At 39.0% G+C, this 17,425-nt stretch overlaps 1 protein-coding gene across 6 annotated transcripts in view; it reads right to left on the minus strand.

The window, feature by feature from the left end:
- The window catches only part of scaper (S-phase cyclin A-associated protein in the ER), a 351,667-nt gene that overhangs the window by 166,831 nt on the left and 167,411 nt on the right, over nucleotides 1-17,425 (minus strand). For 5 of the 6 annotated variants that reach the window (XM_072282778.1, XM_072282779.1, XM_072282776.1 and 2 more), the window contains one exon: nucleotides 5,458-5,584. In XM_072282778.1, coding sequence (XP_072138879.1) covers nucleotides 5,458-5,584 — 127 coding nt within the window. The remainder of the gene's footprint in view (nucleotides 1-5,457; nucleotides 5,585-17,425) is intronic. The other variant, XM_072282777.1, reaches the window with a different exon arrangement.

Below are 17,425 nucleotides of genomic sequence, written 5' to 3' on the forward strand. Positions count from 1 at the left end.
TTGAGTAGGTTGGGAGGTTGGTGGAGGTAGAGGTATGGTGGCAAAGGAATAGAAAGTGAAAATTGGTCAAAAGAACCATGCACCCTGAACAGAATATTGAATGAAAGACTTTTTTTCCTATTCAGTTGTTTTTAGATCTGGCTGTGACTGACAATTCCAAAATTTATTGCACATCCTACTGTTTTTGTGAAGGTGGTGTTAATTATTGCAGATTTACTGATGAAGGTGGTCCCATAGTGATGTAGGGTAGGGAGTTCCAGGATTTTGACTCAGCCACCATGAAACACAAGTAATACATTTTCAAAGCAAAATGGTATGTGGCATGAAGGAGATCAAGCAAATGTTCATGAGTCTGCTCTCCTTGCCATTTTTGGTGGTAGAGATGATAGGTTTGGAAGATGCCTTGGCAAGTAACAACAGAGCATTTTGATGGTACATAAATGACAAGAGAATTATGGATGAATGCAATGATTTTGAATTTGATGCAATAAGTAAATCTTGGTTTGGAACTGCTTCACTGCAAATGAATTGTATTTGGTGACTTTTGATAAAGTAGATAAAATTATTAACAACAGTGTACATATTCATGTGTGAGTATTATGCAATGGTATGTTTATTGAATTACAGTAAAAATAATACAAATTGGTCGACTTCACTAGTGGGAGATGAAGCTGAGTGTATGGACATTATGAATCGGAATCAACTTTTTTTTACATCACGTGTTGAGAAATTTGCTAACTTAGCAGCAGCAGTATAATGCAATACATACAGAGGAATACAATACAATAACATAGAAAGGAAAATTCATAAGTTAATTACAGTAAGCATATATGCATATTAAACAGATTAAAATAATGTAAAAACAGAAATAATACATATTTTTTTAAAAAGTGAGGTAGTGTTTATGGGAGAGGGGAAGAAGCAGTTCCTGAATCGCAGACTGTGTGCCTTCAGGCTTCTGTGCCTCCTTCCTGATGGTAACAATGAGAAAAGGGCATACCATGGGTGATGGGGGTCCTTAACAATGGATGTCGCCTTTCTGAGGCACTGCTCCTTGAAGATGTCTTGGAGGCTGGTAACCATGATGGAGCTGACTAATCTTACAACTTTCTATAGCTTCTTTTGGTCCTGTGCAGTAGCCCCTCCATACCAGACGGTGATGCAGCCTGTCAGAATGGTCTCCATGGCATATGTATAGAAAGTTTCGAGTGTTATAGTTGACAAACCAAATCTCTTCAAATTCCTAATGAAATATAGTCACTGTCATGCCTTCTTTATGACTACATCAATACGTTGGGACCAGGTTAGATCCTCAGAGACCTTGATACCCAGGAACTTGAAATTGTTTGCTCTCCACTTCTGATCCCTCTATGAAGAGTGGCTTGTGTTCCCTCGTCTTGACCTTCCTGAAGTCCAAATCAGCCCTTCGTCATACTGACGTTAAGTGCAAGGTTGTTGCTGCAACACCACTCAACTAGCTGGTATGTCTCACTCTGTACGCTCTCTCATCTCCATCTCAGATTCTGCTGATAACGGTTGTATCATCAGCAAACTTATAGATGGTACTGAAGATACACCTAGTGGCACAGTCATGGATATAGAGGGAGTAGAGCAGCTGGCTAAGCACACACCCTTGGGGTGTGCCAGTGTTGATAGTCAGTGAGGAGGAGATATTATCACCAATCTGCACTGATTGTGGTCTTCCGGTTAGGAAGTTGAGGATCCAATTGCAGAGGGAGGTGTAGAGGCCCAAGTTCTGTAGCTTATCGATCAGGACTGTGGGAATGATGGTTTTAAACTCTGAGCTATAGTCAACGAATGACATTCTGACATAGATATTTGTATTGTCCAGGTGATCTATGGCCGTGAGAAAAGCCACTGAGATTGCATCTGCCTTAGACCTCGTGGAGCGATAATCAAATTGCAGTGGGTCCAGGTCCTTGCTGAGATAAGAGTTCATCTCAGCTATGACCAACCTCTCAAAGCATTTCATCACTGCAGATGTGCATGCTACTGGACGATAGTCATTAAGGCAGCTCACACTGCTCTTCTTAGGGACTGGTATAATTATTGCCTTTTTGAAGCAGGTGGGAGCTTCTGACTGTACCAGTGAGAGGTTGAAAATATCCTTGAATACTCCCAGCAGTTGGTTGGCACAAGTTTTCAGAGTCTTTCCAGGTACTACCATCTTGTGATGGTTCACCATCCTTAAAGACAGGCTGACATCAGCCTCTGAGACAGAGATCACAGGGTCACAGCGCAGCAGGGATCTTCACATTATATTATCCCTTTCAAAGTGGGCATAGAAGGCGTTGAGCTCATTGGGTAGTGAAGCATCACTGCCATTCATGCTATTGGATTTGACTTTGTAGGATGGAATGTCCTGTAAACCCTGCCAGAGTTAACGTGCATCCGATGTCACCTCCAACCTTGCTTGCAATTGTTTCTTTGCTCTTGAAAGAGCCCTCTGCAAGTTTGGTTTTCTTGTACAGACCTGGGTCACCAGACATACAGTGGCATGCAAAAGTTTGGGCACCCCTGGTCAAAATTTCTGTTACTGTGAATAGCTAAGTGAGTAGATGATGACCTGATTTCCAAAGGCATAAGGTTAAAGATGACACATTTCTTTAATATTTTAAGCAAGATTACTTTTTTTATTTACATCTTTTACAGTTTCAAAATAACAAAAAAGGAAAAGGGCCCGAAGCAAAAGTTTGGGCTCCCTGCATGGTCAGTACTTAGTAACACCCCCTTTGGCAAGTATCACAGCTTGTAAACGCTTTCTGTAGCCAGCTAAGAGTCTTTCAATTTTTGTTTGGGGGATTTTCGCCCATTCTTCCTTGCAAAAGGCTCCTAGTTCTCTGAAATTCTTGGGCCGTCATGCACTGCTCTTTTGAGGTCTATCCACAGATTTTCAATGATGTTTAAGTTGGGGAACTGTGAGGGCCATGGTAAAAACCTTCAGCTTGCGCCTCTTGAGGTAGTCCATTGTGGATCCTGAGGTGTGTTTAGGATCATTATCCTGTAAACCATCCTCTTTTCATCTTCATTTTTTTTTTACAGACGGTGTGATGTTTGCTTCCAGAATTTGCTGGTACTTAATTGAATTCATTCTTCCCTCTACCAGTGAAATGTTCTCAGTGCCACTGGCTGAACACAAGCCCAAAGCATGATCGATCTACCCCCATGCTTAACAGTTGGAGAGGGGTTCTTTTCATGAAATTCTGCACCCTTTTTTCTCCAAACATACCTTTGCTCATTGTGGCCAAAACGTTCTATTTTAACTTCATCAGTTCACAGGACTTGTTTCCAAAATGCATCAGGCTTGTTTAGATGTTCCTCTGCAAACTTCTGATGCTGAATTTTGTGGTGAGGACGCAGGAAAGGTTTTCTTCTGATGACTCTTCCATGAAGGTCATATTTGTGCAGGTGTCGCTGCACAGTAGAACAGTGAACGACCACTCCAGAGTCTGCTAAATCTTCCTGATGGTCTTTTCAAGTCAAATGGGGGTTTTGATTTTCCTTTCTAGCAATCTTACGAGCAGTTCTCTCAGAAAGTTTTCTTGGCCTTCCAGACCTCAACTTGACCTCCACCATTCCTGTTAACTACCATTTCTTAATTACATTACGAACTGAGAAAATGGCTACCTGAAAACGCTTTGCTATCTTCTTATAGCCTTCTCCTGCTTTGTGGGCATCACTTATTCTAATTTTCAGAGTGCTAGGCAGCTGCTTAGAGGAGCCCATGGCTGCTGATTGTTGGGACAAGGTCTGAGGAGTCAGGGTATTTATAAAGCTTTGAAATTTGCATCACCTGGCCTTTCTTAACAATGACTGTGAACAAGCCATAGCCCTAACAAGCTAATTAAGGTCTGAGACCTTGGTAAAAGTTATCTAAGAGCTCAAATCTCTTTGGGTGCCCAAACTTTTGCATGGTGCTCCTTTCCTTTTTTTCCACTCTAAAATTGTACAAAACAAAAACAATACACTAACACGAGAAAATCTGCAGATGCTGGAAATTCACACACAAAATACTGGTGGAATGCAGCAGTTCAGGCAGCATCTATAGGAAGAACTACAGTTGACGTTTTGGATCGGGACCTTTTGTCAGGACTAACGGAAAAAAGAGATAGTAAGAGGTTTGATAGTGGGAAGGGGAGGGGGAGACCCGAAATGATAGGAGAAGACAGTGGGGAAGGGATGAAGCCAAGAGCTGGGAATAATACACTAATCTTGTTTAAAATGTTGAAAAGAATGTTTCATCTTTAACTTTATGACTTTTGGAAATCAGTTCATCTTCTACTTACTTAACTATTCACAGTAACAGAAATTTTGACCAGGAGTGCCCAAACTTTTGCATGCCACTGTAAATGCCATAGAACTAGCCCTTGGCAGATGATGAACCTCCTGGTTTATCCACCGCTTTTGGTCTGGGAATTTACAGCAAGTTTTCATAGGCACACACTCACCACACAGGTTTTAATGAAGCCGGTAACAACTGTGACATAGTCATCCAGATTCAAAGATGATTCCCTGAATACAGTCCAGTCTACCAATTCAAAGCAGTCCATACTTTCTTCGTCCTCCCTGCTGGTCCTGCAGTCTTCAGTCTCAGCCTACACTCAGGGACTAGAAGTACAGCCAGGTGATCAGACTTTCCGAAGTGAAGGTGGGGACTAGCATGGCAGGCATTCTTGAAGTGTGTTCTTTCCTCTGATAGTACAAGTGATTTGTTGATGATAATTATTTAGTGATTTTTTTTCCCAAGCTAGTTAAAATTCCCCAAAATGATGGAGAGAGTGTCAGAATGTGCTGTTTCGTGCATGTTGATCCCATTGCTCAGATCATCTAGAGCCTATTTGACATTGGCCTAAGGTGGAATGTACACCGCTAACAGAATAATCATAGAAATCTCCTGCAGCTGGTAAAATGGAAAAGCACTTTAATTGTGAGATATTCCAGGTCTGGTGAACAGAATTAGGACAACACTGATACATTGTGCACCAAGAGGAGTTGATCCTGAGGCATACACCTCCACCTCTCTGCTTTTGAGAGACTCAATGGTCCTATCCTGACGGTGTATAGTGAACCTGTCGATATGAATCGCTGCATCTGGTACAGAAGGGTTTAACCAGGATTTTGTGAAACAAAGGATACAAGCGGTCCTAGTCCCTCTGATACAGCACTCCAACCCTGAAGGCTTCAATTTTATTTGAAGTACACCTTTCCACCTACCTTTTAAAAATGTGTATAAAGGGCCAATCATTCTGCTGTTTTTCCTAAACAGGAGTTAATGTTGCCCTGAAAATCATATTGTTCAAATATCTTGGAAAATGCCTTGCACAAAAAGTCACTCCAGTGATAAATGACCTTGAGAATGATATCTGTATTGAGAAGTCACCAAGCATCTGTTTATATCGATTTCGCAAATCAAAATGAAGTAACAAGTACTAATACCTGCTTTTCCAGAATACGGTTGATTTCTCCTAGTGTTCTGTCAAGAGATAATACCTTGTTGTTTGCCCACGGCCCACTATCCTGTCCTTGCTGCTGCTTCAGAAGATCTTTCACCAATCTCTGCAGTCTGCATGCAAAGAATAAAATGTCTGATTAAATTATACCCTTGGTTATCCAAGATAAAGAGAATTTATTAATGAAAATAAATGTTAATTCATCGTTCCTTTGTTGTTAAAAAGCTAGCAACCCGAAACAAATCCTTAGCTGTTTTAATAAAATAACATTATAAAATTGAGTACTTTACCAGTTCAATTCACAAGGTAAACAATGTAGCATTAAATTAGAATTATGCATTTAATAGTCCATATACTGATGGCAGAATTACTTTGTGAAGCTTACATCAGTTTGTCAGAAAGATTGAATAAATGAGAAATAATTCAATCTACACCACCTCCACTCCAGAACCAAGTTTAATTCAACTCTAGGCAGCAAACTGTAAAATCCAGACAACTCACTTTCATGAAAATTCACATTTTCAGATGCCCAACATCAAGTTATCATCAGCTCATTCACCAAAAGTGTACAAAGGAATGAGTTTTACACTAAGCATGTGCAAAGACGAAGATAGAATTACTTAGTGAAAGACAGCTTTCATCAGTGCATCAGAAAGACTCTACAGTATAAATAAAAAATATTTCATTCTATACCACCTCCACTGCAGAACCTCCAATATCAATCTGCCTACATTGTAAAACACTGGCCTGCAATAAAGGGTAGACTTTTTCTCATATCTCTAAAAGCCACATTCTAATGAAGACACACACTGAAATTCACTGTGCCTTCAATGTATTAGCATGGACTTTGGCGCTCTGAGAAAAATAATGAAAGGATGTTGAATCTGGCATAACATTCATTGTCCTCTCGTGTGCTTCTACCTATAGTAGGCAGTACACAGCACTTCAAAAGTACCACCAATGACTTCTCTAGAACAAGTTTAAATACCTTCATAGGGTAGCAAACCAATATCAATGTCCTCTCCCCAGTCAACATCCTTAGCACTGAACCCTGAATTACACTCAGCTGGCTCCTTTGGGTAGAACATTTGTTTTTCCAATTTTACATACATGCCATAAAATTCTAAAAAAGATAACCTCTCGAGCTCCTACGTGGAAAGAAAATTATACGGGACAGAGGAAAAATAAAAGAGGGATATTCTCAAAGCCTCCTTGAACATCTGTAAGATCCACACTCATTCATTCCATGTCATGGCAGCTCTACGTGGAAAAGCAGTATTTGCGCGGCAATAACGACCTTCAGTCTACATATAAGGAACATACAAGCCCAGCATAAAAGAGCATGCTACCTGCCCTCCTTCCTGATATGCAATACCTGACGCCGTAGGAGCACTGTCTACAGATCCTATACTCGCCTCATTACCCAACACAGAACTGATGCGGAGGGCCTGCCTGAGGAGGACATAAATACTCATATTTTATTTCAATTGTCAAGTCTGATATCAAGGCAACAGTTCCTCAGAGGTGCATAGTAGCCTGGATATCTTGCAGATGCTCTGACAATTAGAAGTTGTACTTCAGAACCCAAGTAGGAATTCAAAAGTGACATGACAGAAATGCTGCAATCTTCCCTGCCCCTTAGGATTGACAATGACTTGATACTGTGGGTTAAGGTAACTGATGGGACCACACATGCTGGAAGAATTCAAGCAGGTCAGGTACCTATGGAAAGGAACAAATAGTTGACATTTTGGGCTGAGACCCTTCATAAGAACTCAAATCAGTTGGGGTTAGGTTGACAATGCCAAAGCTTTCACAGCCATTTTTCTTTCTCAGATGTAGCTCACAAATTAATAAGTCAATAGATAGGAATTCCATAATCTCCTATGCTAAACCTTTGGGTTTAGTTCGATTACATCAAATGATATGCCTCTTAATATCACTCCATATTCAAAATCTATGCAAATTTTTGGAATATGCCAGAGGTTTAAGGTGCATAGAAGGCTCTGAGCGGTTTGAAGAATCTGATGTTTTATCTACAATATAGACCATCTTACGCTGTGGTAACGCATAAACATTTCAGTAATGTAGAAGGATGGTTCAGGCAACTTTCCAAGGGCTTTGATTTGTTTCCCAATCAAGAGATTTCCTGGAAGTAAATCAAGATGATGTGACCTTGAACACAGCCCCGTTTTTCATCTCTGTATAATGACTAATAATGTAGCATTCATCTGCCATCTTTTTGGCTAAACACTTCTTACTCATTTCTACAGCTTGGATCCCTGTACAAGTAACTCCCAAAACTGCTGAAGTCAGTTTATGAGAGTGATAAGAAGATTCCTTTAGTATATACACAATGGAAAAATTGAGTTTTTGAACTAAATTAAATAGGGCAGGGCCCTGGAATATAAACTGTGGATGAATCCCAAGTGGAGAACATAAATTAATGAAAACATTCCTTGATTTACAAAGGGATATTTTCTGGGTAAACCAGGTGCTAGATGAAAACTTATGTTTCCATTAGCTTTAATATACAGACATTTCAGAGCTTGGGAATCATGATCAAACAACCAAACACTAAGTATTTTATTACCAAATAATATTCAAAGTAAGATTAAAACAAAGCAAATGAAACATTTGTGATTATTGTTGACCCCTTTTCTTGTGGTAGAGTCTAAAACAAGATGCTATCGAGAATTCAGACATTTAAGGACAGAACAGAGACTTCTTTTGAAAATTGAAACTCTTAACTTTCTTTTCCTCAAAGGTCATTGGAAGTAAAATTTTTCTGACAGTCTTGAAATGCCAGAGTAGGTTACAACGTGGAGTTGAAGCTATAATTGGGTTAGCCATAGTTTTAGTGAACAGCAGAGCAGATTTTCACTAGTTCTACTCCTGCTCTTAGTTCTCATCTTCATATACAGTGTATGAGGCGGTTGTGATCTAATTGCAGTCTCAATCTATAAACTGTATTACAATTTGTAGTTAATGGTAACCTACCCCTACTGATTAGGAAACTACTCAAAGATTCTACTCCCAATAACCTTTGAGGAAGATAGTCTCACAGAGAATATTCCCAAAAATATTCTTCATCTTACTTCTGTCCTTAAATATCTCACGGAAGTGAGGGAGGGCAAATGCAAATTTATCACCAGGGTTCACGATGGTGTAAGAGAATCTGATGTTAATGGTAAATATTCTTCCTATGACTGTTCCTGATGACGATGAACAAAGATTAAAGGAAGTGTTCATGGCCTTCCAAATAACTCTCTTCTATTTCATCTCATTGCACCATATCACAAAGCATGTCACCTCCCATCATAATCTGTTCGGATCATTACCTTCGACACCTCTGTGTGCTTTTTTGCACTTAGCTGTTTTGGTGGAGGTGGTGCTATCAGTGCCATTTGATCATTGTTGTTCAAGCTTGAACAGATCCTTATTTGTGAACTCTTATCTTGGAATTCCATTCACCCTGAGATACTTCTTCAAACCTAGCCTCCTTTACCAACTTGACAATGGCGGGGAAATTTTGCAGGCTTGTAAATCCATGGAAATTACGTACAAATTCTGGCCTTAATTTCCTCAATACACCATGAATTACAAGAGGAATTCATATATTGTATAATTATTTTTCTCAATTGTACCTCTCCCAAATTTCCTCAGTCGTGGGTTGGGCACTAAAATGTGCTGCTGGTCATAAACCTTGAATATAGCGATGCCACCCTGGTATGATATACATGTTGTAAGAATGGTACCTATGGTAACACAAGTTGCAAGAATGAAGTAAGGCAGGCACCAAAACATTACTTTGATGTTGTCAGCATGCATCCTTAATATTAACTGGATGTCCAAGGGCAATGTCATTGACATGCAAGGTTCCATCATGTGGGATATATTTAATACAAAATACTTCGATGAAGGGAGAGGAAAAGATCATGATAGAATAGCAAACAAGTCAGGCAGCATTGATGGAGGGGAATAAATAGTCAATGTTTCAGGCCGAAACTCTTCATCAAGATCTTTTGTTAGGGTGCAACTCCATGAAAGATTGGCCTTTGAATATTCCTTCTCAATACTTAGTTTCTCTGAATGGTAGATCGAGAGAGGCTTAAACTTGGTCACCAAGAGCAGGTCCTTCAGGCCAAAGGATATGCATTGGGTTGCTTTGAGATTTGCAGCATATTTCTTATCAGTCCAGTTGAGTGTGCGTGTAGGCATCATCTTCTCATCCATGTTAAGCAGTTCCTTAGGAGAGTGGTCACATTTATTAATGATTTGTTCTGGTTCCCTTGGAAAAATTTCTGCCACCATGGTATCTACACTTGCTGCCTCCACCAGAAGATAAATATTATGCAGGTTTGCATGATTACTGAAACATTCAAACCAACCACAGCTGGCTTTGAATGAATTAGGCTTTTTGAAGATTCATTGCCCCTTCATATTCTTTCATCTCTTGCCATTACACTCTCATTATTTCCTTGGATCATCAGACTCAGGGGCATACTATTAATGTGGATCTTCTGAATTTTTTTTTGCTATTCTCCACATTATAGAATCATAACATGCAATGATTTTGCCAGGATAACATTCTTTTACAATCAATAGAGATCCATTTGCCATTCATTACTGAACACATACTGTATGAATAAACGTGAAGATCATGAATTCCTCCACTGCTACACTACTCAATCCACTGTTTACGCTGTTTTTTAAGTGGTCTGTGCAAATACTGTGTTTATACCAAGGACTGATTACACCAAGTGGAGAACATTACATACGTTAAGTTGCTGTGGTACTCAATTTCAATGCAACTTTATAAACATAGGGCAGTTGTCAGCCTAATGAATAGAGACACAAGAGACTACAGGCACTGGAATCCAGAGCAGCTCAAAAAGCTGGAGGAACTCACTGGGTTGAGCATCTATGTAGGGAAATAGATATTTCTGTTCAAGACCCCTCATCTGGACTGAAAGCTAAAGGGTATGTACCCGTCTGGGGAGATAGGGAAGGAATTATCTTCCCTCTACTCTTCAGTTCAGATGAAGTGTCTGAACTTGAAATGGCTACTGCCATTAGCAGAACATAAAAGCATCTCAAATAAGCAGCTAATTCTTCTTGGATGTGCTGAATTGGCAGCATGATCACAGCTTTTCCCTGAGGTATGCCTTCATCTTCTTTTAAGTTTGGGGTTGAGAACACTTAGCCTATTTAACTAAATCAATGAACATCTATCCATCAAATAGCGATTAGACTCTTTCAATTGATTCTTCTGACTGAGATGGGCTTCTCACAGGAATATACTTTGGAGACAAACATACACTTGGATAGTCTGAATTGACTCAATAATTCAGACTTTCAGGGCTGAATTTCAGACACCTGGCATGAACTTCAAATTACTAATATAATACACTCCATTTACCCATTACAATGTTAGTAAGTTTTATGTCAAACGGCAGTTAGCAGAATAGACATGCTCATTCCTAGAATTCTGCAGGGTTATCTGTTGAGGACAAAATGAACAGCACCACCCATTTCTACCTTGACTTGATGGACTACGAATAAAAATTTACATACAGTACACTAAGACTTCCTAAAAGTATTTACCACAATGAAAGCTACACTTTTCTGATTGTAGAAGAGATAATCCACTACAGGTCATCCTCCCACCAATGTTATGAAGAATTTAGTGAGCCTAGAAATTACCCTCATCAGGATTTTCTTGAATGTGAAGCCGTGTCATCTGCACATGCATCATGAAATATGAGTTCGAAAAAATGTCTATTTATTTATTTTTTTCTCCCACATAAATTTTATTAAAATTTTTGAGTGGTGATCTACGAATTCTGTAAGAAGAAATTTCTGTAACTTGATGGCTACACAAGGGGTTGCCTACATTTAAAAATTTATCCTTTTCTACAAATCTGTTTAACATTGGTCATTTCTTAATTGTGATGAAATCTTTCCCATCTCTTCCCTCTACATTGGAGAAACCAAACACATGTTGGATGATCAGAACACATGTTGAACCCGCAAGGATAACTTTAAGCTTCTGTTTCCATGTCACTTTAATTCACCATTCCACCATCTCCTGCAATGTTTCAAAAATGTTGAACCTATGAGGGGTACCGAAAGGGTAAAAGCATGCAGACTTTTTCTCCTCAGGTTGGGTGAGACTAGAACTAGAGGTCATAGGTTTAGGGTGAAATGTGAAATTATTTAAGGTGAATCTGAGGGGATCTTCACTCAGTGTAGTGCAAGTGTGAACAAGCTGCCAGAAATGGTAGATGCAAGTCCAATTATAACACTTAACAGAAGTTTGGACATTGGTTTGGAGGGATATTATCTGGGTGGAAGTAGATGGAACTAGGCAGAAACAAGAGAAAACCTGCAGATGCTGGAAATTCAAGCAACGTACACAAAATGCTGGAGGAACTCGGTAGGCCAGGCAGCGACTATGGAAAAGAGTACAGTAGATGTTTTGGGCTGAGACCCTTCACTAGGTGGAACTAGGCAGAAGATTGGGGCAGCATGGAATGGATGGGCCAAAGGGCCTGTTTCTGTGCTGTAGTACTCTATGACTCTACATCAGGAGTCGGCAACCTTTTTGCCTCTGTGGGCCAGATCCCGTATTAGTGAGCGGACGGTGGGCCAGATAAATGCCATAAAAAACTTGAAATATAGGAATTGTCCATTTAAATACATCTAGTTATGTTTTGCCTCAAATTAATGAATAACACTTGCTAGAAAATTATTTGTGCTTAAGGTTGCCTACCCCGGTCTACATCTTTGAGGAACAGAACCTCTCATTTGCATACATTGTTTATTTTTTTTCCCTCTCTCAGTGATGTGGCTGTACCATTGATTCAAAGCTTTCCACTTTCTTTTTTGTCTCCAATCTTTTTTAAAATTAAAAAGCAATCATTACTTTGACAACTTTGGTCTTCATCTTGTCATGAGAAGTTCCTTTGTTATCTCCACCCCTCCCCTCAACTTAAAACATGCTCACCTTCTCCTTTTCCATTTCAGCTTACAGATCCTTGATCCAAAACTTAAACTTTCTCTGATGCCACTCAATCTACTTTCCAGCGTTTTCTGTTAATGCTTTGGACTTTCAGCATCTGCAGAATTTTGCCCCAATTTTTTTTCTTACCCTTGTACTTTCAAGAAAGATAGTGATGCTTCAGGAATAATGATGTGACTGACTGTAAAAATGTAATAATCCTTCCTAACAGATCTCTGCATACATTTTCCTTTCTGTACTATCTCTTAAAAGTTGATTGAACTGTCACAGAAGACAAAAATGATTGTTCAATCAAGCCAACACTTGGTAATCACCACTAAAACTGATTATACTTCAGTCTGAGTTTCACAATCAAATATTAATTCTACCATGCTGCCAAAACCTTTTTGCATTTGCTGGCATTTAGAGAATTCATGCCAATATCTGTTTTGCTTAATTGCTGACACGTCTAACCAGGAGCCAAATTCTTGCTGCTGAACACCTTATCTACTATGATACTTCACTGCGGCACTGAGAGTTCATTTTTGATAGCACTGTCCCATGAATGAGATATTAAACTAATGTCACGCCTACCTAGTCTGAAGGAACAGGTTGCTGGTACGGCAAACATTTCTCTTCAGTAATCACAACCATCATCAACTGTTTGTGAGATCCTTCTGGATACTAAACTAGATACCTAGTTTGTCTTCATTGACATTGTTAGTACTGCAAACTATGCATGGGAGTTTCTGTGGCATGTTAAGTCTATGTATGGTGAGCTTTTCATACTTCATGGTTTTAATAAACCTTATTGCCAAAAGCTCTGCTAGCAGCTATTTCACTGAACAAAGCTTTAATCTGTCAAAAGGGCTCTAGTGTGCATAAACTATATTCATACTCATGACCCCAGCCGGTAACAGTGTTGGGTGTCTCAATACAACCTCTCATAATATGGCTTCAAAAAGAAATGTTCCACCAACTTCATCTTTTCCCCTCTAACCAGTACAGAGAGAATGGGAAGGTAGCTGTATTACATGAGAAAGCCGGCAATGGTAAAGCAGCCGACAATGCCATTCAACTACATTTTGTATTAACATTCCATGTTTTCACCAATTCGAGGCCAAAGGAACAAAGCACATAATATGTATTACTTCTGAATTTGCATTGGAAGTTCAATTGAAATACACATTATGTCATCTGTAGGACTCTCACTTTTAATCGCTGAATTATGATATCTTCTGTCAGTGTTTCATTGTTGAAGTATGCTTTTGATTGAGACAATGAGAAAAGAGAGCTCTTTGTACACTGGTGCAAATGATAATAATAATCATGAGCTCCCCCTCAGGCTTTCATGTAAATCTTTTCTATTTTAAATGACAGCTACTGCCATCCCTATAACAGGAAAAAGAATATCATATGCACTGAGATTAAGACATAGTGGTTCTTCAACCTGACACCATTTTATTCATGAATATCTCAGGCTATTTTCACAAGACAAATTTTGCATCAGAAGACCTACCAAATTAAGCTAGTGAAATTACAGATGTAGATTAATGAATTCCTAACCCACTACCTGCAGAACAATTAGCACAACTCTAAGACTTCAATTGTAGGGAAGTAGCTTGAATCTATTATCATAGACAGGATGACCAAGCACTTGGACAGAAATCAGTTGATCAGGAGAGTGAAATTTGTGAAAAGAATAGTTGATCAACAGAGCATAGAATTGTGAAAAAAAGGTTATTTCTGAGTATTTAACTGACTTTTTTTGTTAATATCATGGGCATACTGGAGAAGGATATTTTGGTGTGGGACTGTGGATGACAGATACATTGAGTTCTAGAAAGCATTTTGTAATACTAAGTAGAAAGAATTATTTTCAGCCATATCAGTGCATGCATTTACAGATAATTTTATTTTTTATTTAAGGATACAGCATGATAACAGGCTTTTCCAGCACAACGAGCCCGCATCACCTAATTACACCCATGTGACCAGTTAAACTACTAATCCACATTACTAATCTTACTAATACATATACTGTAATTGATTTACTTATTTATTATTATTTTATTTTATTTTTTTCTTCTATATTATGTATTGCATTGGACTGCTACTGCTAAGTTAACAAATTACACGTCACATGCCAGTGATAATAAACCTGATTCTGATGTCTTTGGAATGTAGGAGGAAACCAGTGAAAACAAACGTTGTAAAGCACTACATTAACCACCATTCTGCCCCATTTTCATAAGACAATGAAAATATGTAAATGCTGGTCTGGCTGTTTTCCATCAGCCATTTAATTTACTATCAGCTGACAATCTGAAATACTTGCCATTTGAACCATAAATAGCAGATTTTACAGTGGTAGTGTTTTTTTTAAAAAAATGGGCCAATGCTAGAAAAGGATTTAAATATGGAGATTAGGATGTGTCATGTCACAATAAACATGCTTCAAGAAGAAGCCTTATGGTACCATGAAGCTTAAGGCAGCCAACTTATCTAATTGAACTTCAGAAGGTGGAATTCTGATCTCTGACCAACTACTTGCTGCATATGATAATAAACAGAAAGAATAAGAACCCTAAAATTTCTAAATTTACAACACTCTTTTGAAAAACAAAATCATAATAACCACAAGTTTGAAGGTTAGTTACATGCAGTTTCATTGCAATCTTCATTGAAAGTCTTGCAGTTCTATTTATGACACATTCAATGGTATAAAAACTTCATAATTCTGAATATGCTTCAATGCAGTTCAACAATGAAAATGTTTTAAATATCACCCAGGTTACTGTAAATGGAAATTTATGTTCCTCCACAATTGTTGATCTCACCACAGAAAGTTGTAGTGGAAAAATACATCACTAAAGGATACAACAGAACTTCAACCAAGAAAATTAGAAACATCACAAGCCATTTAAGAAATATCAAGCAGTTTACCGTCTGGTATAGAGAGGCCAATGCACAGGATCAGAAGAAGCTGCAGAGGTGTGCAAAGTCAGTAGGCTCCACCATGGGCACTAGACTCCCCAGAAGAGGACGCCTTTCAACAGTAATGCCTCAAAAAGGACTCCTACTACCTAGGACATGCCCTCTTCTCATTTCTACCATCAAGGAGGAGATACTGGAGGCTGAAGACACACAGGCGATGTTTCAGCAATAGCTTCTTTTCTTCTGCCAAAAAATATGCATGGCAAATGGTGGAGAGGAATAAACAGAGGCAGAATTGTAAGGGCCCTAGCAGAGATATTTAAAATGTCCTTAGCCACAGGCGAGGTGCCAGAGCACTGGAGGATAGCTATTGTTGTTCTGTTGTTTAAGAAAGGCTCTGAGAATAAGCACAAAAATTATAAGCCAGTGAGCCTGACATCATTCATGGGTAAATTACTGGAAGGTATTCTAACGGACTGGATATATAAGTATTTGGATAGACATGGCCGGATCGTGTCTAACCAATTTTATAGAGTATTTGAAGAGTTTACCAAGAAAATTAATGAAGGAAAAGAGGGGGTATGGATTTCAGCAAGCCCTTTAGCAAAGTCCCACATGGAAGGCTGGTCCAGAAGGTTAAGTCGCATGGCATTCATGTTGAATTCAACATTGGCTGAGTGAGATAAGCCACAGAGTGCTAGTAGGTGGCTGCCTTTCTGACTGGAGGTCTATGACTAGTGGCATGTTGCAGGGATTGGTGAGGTGTATGGTAGAACAAAGGGACCTGAAAATACAGATTCACAATTCCTTGAAAGCAGGGTCATAAAGACAGCTTTTGGCATATTGCCTTCAAAAATTAGATCATTGAGTACAGGAGTTGGGATGTTATGTTGAAGTTGTATAAGATGTTGCTGAGGGCAGATTTGGAGTATTGCATGCAGTTCTGGCCACCAACCTACAGGAAAGATATCAAAAACTTGGAAAGAGTGTAGAGAAAAATTGACAAAGATATTGCTGGGACTTGAGTTATAGGGAAAGATTGACTAGGTTAGGACTTTATTCACTGGAGAATGAGAGACCTTGCAGAAGTATAAAAAAATTGAGGGGTATGGATAGGGTCAATGCATGCCGGCTTTATCCCCTCATGTTGGGTGAGACTAGAACTAGAGGTCATAAGTTTAGGGTGAAAGGTGAAATATAAGGGGGAATTTGAGGGTGGGGTGAGCTTGGAATAAGCTACCAGGAAGAGGAAGATGTGGTTTCAAATCTAACATTTAACAGAAGTTTAGATGGGTACGTGGATGAGAGAGAAATGAAGGAGCTTGGTCAGGTGCAGGTAGATGGAACTAGGCAAAAGACCAACTTACATGGCCTAGAAGGGAAAAAAAAGGGCCTATTCCTGTGCTGTAGTGCTCTATGATTCTATTTCTGATGGCCAACACTCATTGAAAGGAACAGGACAACATGAACTTGGGTTGTATTTTGAATAATTAATAGGTTACATAAATCCTTAATCAAATATTCACGTGCTTATCAGATTTATCTTCCTAATGATTATCATGTCAATTGATGTACAAACTTTGTCTCTACACATTGCTAATAATACAGTAATTGCACAACAAATTAAACATAATGAAATGGTACTAAACCAGAGCCAATATAACCTCCTTTTTATCCTCAATTGAAATTGATGATTCATGCTGACAGTTATAAGTATTGCTAACTCTCGTCTATCTCACTGAGACTACCACTGCCCATCAATATGTGCAGATAGTGCTCTTTAACTGGGAAAAAGACATCAGAGCAGAGCTCTATTTATCCTTAACCCTGCATTTCCTAGTAGTTGGCAACAATAAGGAGCAGGAACTCCTAATGGAACTCTCCTCCTTCTCTCCCTAGGACATACAGCAAAATACAGTTTTCCTCATCGCATCACGAGCTGAAGAGGTGTAATTCACAGCTAGAAGATAACCAGACACCTCCCTCAACAGATGCTTCAGAACAACTTCATTTA

Source organism: Mobula birostris, chromosome 18, assembly GCF_030028105.1.
Source record: "Mobula birostris isolate sMobBir1 chromosome 18, sMobBir1.hap1, whole genome shotgun sequence".
NCBI lineage: Eukaryota > Metazoa > Chordata > Chondrichthyes > Myliobatiformes > Myliobatidae > Mobula > Mobula birostris.